This window comes from Propithecus coquereli, unplaced genomic scaffold (genome assembly GCF_000956105.1).
Source record: "Propithecus coquereli isolate 6110/MARCELLA unplaced genomic scaffold, Pcoq_1.0 Scaffold237, whole genome shotgun sequence".
In the NCBI taxonomy this organism is placed as follows: domain Eukaryota; kingdom Metazoa; phylum Chordata; class Mammalia; order Primates; family Indriidae; genus Propithecus; species Propithecus coquereli.
In genome coordinates this window covers 568,359-573,951 of record NW_012147919.1, presented here as the reverse complement: position 1 = coordinate 573,951, position 5,593 = coordinate 568,359, and the positions used below count along the sequence as shown (strand labels likewise).

General features: G+C 41.8%; 1 protein-coding gene across 1 annotated transcript in view; it reads left to right on the top strand.

The window, feature by feature from the left end:
• The window catches only part of BCAS1 (breast carcinoma amplified sequence 1), a 116,903-nt gene that overhangs the window by 88,867 nt on the left and 22,443 nt on the right, over positions 1 to 5,593 (top strand). The window contains exon 9 of the mRNA XM_012645857.1: positions 3,397 to 3,462. Coding sequence (XP_012501311.1) covers positions 3,397 to 3,462 — 66 coding nt within the window. The remainder of the gene's footprint in view (positions 1 to 3,396; positions 3,463 to 5,593) is intronic.

The window sequence follows — 5,593 nt, the reverse complement described above, 5'->3', positions numbered from 1 at the left end:
GGCAGTAGGATCGCTTGAGCCCAGGAGTGTGAGGTTGCTGTGAGCTAGGCTGACGCCACGGCACTCACTCTAGCCCGGGCAACAGAGTGAGACTGTCTCAAAAAAAAAAAAAAAAATCTCAACTTTGGTTGAGTTATATTGTCATCAAAAATACATTTATATTCCTTTCAAAGAAATGCGAACTGACCACCAAACATTTCTGTTAGAATTTTGAATATCTAAGTGATATATATTGGAGATGGTTCAAACGTTCCTTGGAGTATCAAGCTATAGGAATGCACAACACAATGACAGAAATAAGAAATGACTTCATTAATATGCAGGGCTTGGATGCCACAACTGGATTCCATCTCAAAACGCAGGCCGAATGCCCTGAGGCACTTCACCGTTGCCTGTCATGAATAAAAATAAACTCCATGAAGAAAGTTGCTCAGTATCAAACTGGAAAAATCTCTGAAATTATTTCATAGTCTTTAAACTGTTCTTCAAAGTATTAAGTAGTTTCTGGAAGAATTTTAGTCTCTTTAAACAGTAACTTTGCTGTTTTTGACAGCTGGAAAAAATAAGCTTCTGTGGTTACGATCTTTGGAATACAAAGCCCAAAATGGATTATTCTGAGTTGTCTTTGAAAGAGGGCAGTGCAAAGAGAAAATAAAGAGAAAATAAAGAGAAATAGAAAGAAAAAGAAAGCAAAAGAGAGAGAAAAAGAGGGAGGGAGGGAAGAAGGAAGGAAGGGAGGAAGGGAGGGAGGGAAGGATTATTAATAATAACTACGTTTATGGAAGTGATCTCAGATAGGCTTAATAATAAGATCCTTAGTCTAAACCTTCGCAAACATACAGCTTTATATGCTTCAGAATAAATAACAGAGGAAAATCACTGAAAAGCTTGAGATTCTCTCTCTCCCTCTCCTTTTTATTTTTTAAGAGGTTCAACCTCTTTGCAACCATCTCCCTGACAGCCTGAAGGTCTGTCCTCACGACGTTGACTGAGATCTGCTGCTGCCAGCCTAGCCTTCCGATTCAATCCAAATTCTCCTCTGAGGACTATCAAAGAAAGGGAGGGGGAAGAAAGCAAATTGAAACCTTAAACTGGCAGAGTACCGAACAGATGCCAAGTTGAAACTGCTAAAGGGAAGTTAAAAATCCCTCTCTCTTTCGGGGAGAAAAAGAGAACTTTATTCTTGAGAAGGTGGTGGAAGGGCCGTGCATGACTCCTAATGTCCGTTCAGTTTTTGCTTAAAAAGCCATATTGTTCATTTGGTTTTTGCTGCTCAGCATTCCCCAAAGGCCAACTAATGTGAGCAGGAAGCCATATTCTAAGAGCTGCTTGGGAATGTGTTTGAGTAGGAAGGGCTCTTACAACACAGCCTGAATTCTAGAAGCTAAATGAAACCCCCAGGTGTTCACACCTTCGGGTGTGATGGGAAGGCCGACAGAGCTGGTCACAGGGAGGGGAGCAATAACCAAGACAGTGAAATTCTTCTTCTAAACCTTCTCAAGCAAGACTGGCCTTTGTGTTAATAGAACAATTAATAGAGGAAGGAAAGCCCACTTTCCACGTAAAAGGATCTAAACTTTATGCAGAGTACAGACTGATGTTTCTTTGTCTTCGGGTTGAAAACCTTAGTGAAATACACAATAATGTCCCTAAGAAAAGGACATGGACCTTCCAGACACCACTTCTTTTAGTCCTAACCAATCTTGAAGCACGTATCAAGGTTCTGCCCTCTGCCAAACTCTGTGAATGTAGCTTTGGGGTAGAGGAGGACATGGCAATTCACACACTGTTAAACCACTGGAGGTCCTAGTCAGGCTTCTGAATTGAGAGCAGCACCAAGCAACACCTAAAGATGAGCACAGTGGACCCCTGACAATGGGCATGTCCCACAAACCTCCGTATTTGTGGTTGGGCAGCCCCTATCTTGTGCAGGCTCTTATCATTTTGCCTAATCTAACATCAAGTAACTTCATAGTGAATGCCCAGTAGACATTGTTGAGTGAGTGGTACCTCCTGCCTTCTGGGGGTAGTGTGGGGGGTGGTTTAGAGGATGGAAATGGAGTCACTGCCTGCTGTCAAATCCTGGCCCTAAACCTGCTAGTTCCATGACCCATGCTGGTGTCTCTAAGCTTCCGTTTTCTTACCTGTGAAATAAAGAAAATAATTATTCCTCTATCGTGAGGTTCTGATGTAATGAATAAATGAAATAACGCAAGTTATTATCTCATTTAGCACAATGCCTGGCGCTTTGTAAGCACCCCACTAAAATTAGCCTTCATAAATAATAATTTTTATTGCCTCTACTGTGAGCACCGTATCTCAGATAGCAAAGACACAGGACATTTATCAGTCAGGAAGTATTTGAGCACCTTCAGCGTTTTTGCTGTTCTTAGTCCATGTGTTCTGGATTCTTGCCATCTGCTAAGGGGAGAGCCAAGTTGATAACGGTGGATTCTGGAGTCTTCCTCTTTGATCCACGTTGCTTAACCCCCACTCTTGACCCTCCCTCCGTAGTTGGAAAGAGGAGATATTATGCAATAACCAAATATGCGAGGATTAGACACGAGTCGATACTGCTGATGAGAACTGAGCGATTCATTACCAGGTATCTTAGGTATTTTATCAAGCATAGGGCAATACTAAATGCACAGTTAAAATCACAGACCCCAGATTGTTCCGAACTTGTCTATGGCTGGTTAGCTCAGAGCAATGATGCTCAAACTTGCCCCAGAGCCACCTGGAGGGCTTGTTGAAACACAGACTGGTGAGCCTCAGCCCCCTCCCCAAAGTTTTTGATTCAGTACATCTGAAGCAGGTCTCCAGAATTTGCATTTCTAACAGGTTCTCAGGCGATGCTGAAGCTGCTGGTCCTGGAATCATACTTTTAGAACCATTAGCTCAGAGCATGGGGCTTAAGGAGTCAAAGACAACCCCACCCAGCCCCGTCACTGATGCTGCTGGCTATGGGAGGCACTGAAGGATGGGCAACAGAATGCTCAACTCCACTGGAGAATTCATGTCCCTACTGGGGGAAATACAGCAAAACACACAACAACCACCTAAATGTTATCAGTGGAGGCTACTAATGAGTCAGTTGTTCGTTCAGTTATGCATTCATTTAATATGTTCAACCATATCCTGTTTCCGGTGTTGGTATTTTCATTATCATGTATTTATCCCAGAGTGATATAATCCCAGGGTTTAGAACTTTTGTTGTTGTTATTTGGGGAGTGCAACACTTGGACATAATCGGACTTTGGTTAAAGATTGCATGGCAACCCGTACATCTCATGAGCAGTATATTTTTAGCTGGTCTTCCCTTTGCCTTGCTCCTCGTGTTTGCCCTGTGTCTGTGCTTGTGGTAGCTGAAAGGCCGTTGTCTGTTTGTTATTTTAGTCAGTGAAAGGGGATGGAGGGATCACCCACTCAGAAGAAATAAATGGGAAAGACTCCAGCTACCAAGTAAGTGGCCTTGAACTCAATTTGGTGGTGGGGTTAGCTGGCGTATTCTTTCTTCTTTCCAGCCTTGTTTTCTGTGCCATTCTCAGCCACAGCCACCTCATTGAACATCCCTGGATTAAGCACCTACTGTATTCCAAGCACTGTGCTGAGCTCTGCAGACACGAGCACAAACAAGCTAGAGTTCCTCAGCTGTTTCCTATCAAAGGTTTTCACACACGCTCCTCCCTCTTTTCCACGTGGAAAATTCCTTCTCCCCTTCACGTCTTGGCATAAATGTCACCTCCTCAAAGAGACCATCACTACATCTTGTTCTTTCATTTTACTTGTTACAAATTGTAGTAATTCATTTGTCTCCCCTACACCTTCCCACCTCTGCCCAGAACGTCTGTGCAGCAAAGAGTCTTTTCTATTTTGACGTCACATTGCATGGTGCCTGGCACGCAGTAGGAGCTGCTGCTTGAATAGATTAGTTAAAACCATGGGGTCACATAGTTCACTTACTTTGTTCTCTCTTCTAAAGAAACATAGCTATGACACGTTTATAACAAGACTGGCCTTTGTGTTAATAGAACAATTAATAGAGGAAGGAAAGCCCACTTTCCACGTAAAAGGATCTAAACTTTATGCAGAGTACAGACTGATGTTTCTTTGTCTTCGGGTTGAAAACCTTAGTGAAATACACAATAATGTCCCTAAGAAAAGGACATGGACCTTCAAAGAAATACATAGGCACGGATTTATAATTCGTCAGTATTAATAACACCTTGCACTTAAAAGTGCTTTGCTCCTCCAGACGATTTTCACATACATTATTTCATTCAATCCTCCTCGTGTCTCTTTCTTTGGACCATTAGTTTTATAAGAAAATCTTTGTTGGAATAATGTTCTGAGGCTTAGAGAAATACTGCGAGCTTCAATACTGGGCAAATTAAAGGCCCAGATAAGGTGACAGTCATGAAATAAGAGTTTTTTTGTTGATTACATTAGATCAAATAAGTCTAATAAAACCTGTTGAAATTTACTATCTGGAACGGAAAAGAGGGTCATTTATAATGATAATTACAAAACAAAAAACAAGAGAAAACAAGAGTCTCCTAGCCAAAGGTCTTGATCTCAAATTCTCCCCTGAGTATTAAAATATTAATACTGATTTGCTTTTGCTTTTCAGAAGCATCTATTTGAGCAGTTCCTCCATCAGTGACTTGCTTTCCTTCCTACCCTTAAAGGGGCTCTGTAGTCATTTGGCACTTTTCAGTTATTAGCATTAATAGTAATAACAATAGCAGCTTCCATTTATTTATCATGTGCTTATGACATGGCAGGCACTGCGCTAAGTACATCGCATGCACTATCTCATTTGTGCATATGGAACCCTGTGGAACAAATGCTCTCCCTGTGAGGACGAGGACGCCTCAAGAGTGTTACGTGATTTTCCCATAGCCCCAGGGCTGGTAAATGGTGGAGGCAGAATTCAAACTCAGGTGTTTGTTTAGTTGTCATTTTTGTTGATTCTAAAGCTCACTCTTATACCCACGTGCTATTGCTGGGTTTTGTGCTTCTGCAGCTGGTTTTCTTTGAAGGCGTAGAGGGAGGTAGAACAACCATAAGCTCCATTTTTATAATTCCCTTAGTAATGTTTTCTTTGGAAACATCGTTTTTATGTGTTGAGCTGTTACACTTACCTAAAATGCCAGCAAGGCAAAAGAGAAGAAAACGAATGCATGGCTCGCTTAGAAGTTTTCTGAGTATATTTGTCATTAAAATAAAAGTTAATTACTTGGCTGAGTAATTTTGTCTGACTAGTCCAATTCCATTGCAAGTGAGCATCATGATAAAACACAAAGTTCAGACTCATAACCTTTGTTGTTCCTGGAAATTTCTGGTAGATCCAGTTCCTTGAATTTGTTGTAATGAGGCTGATCTAGTAAACAATATTGCTGATATACTCACCCCATATTAAATTTTCATCCCAATTCTTTTTCTTTTAAATCTCAACTTTGGGCCGGGCGTGGTGGCTCACGCCTGTAATCCTAGCACTCTGGGAGGCCGAGGCGGGTGGATCGCTTGAGCTCAGGAGTTCGAGACCAGCCTGAGCAAGAGCGAGACCCCGTCTCTACTAAAAAGAGAAAGA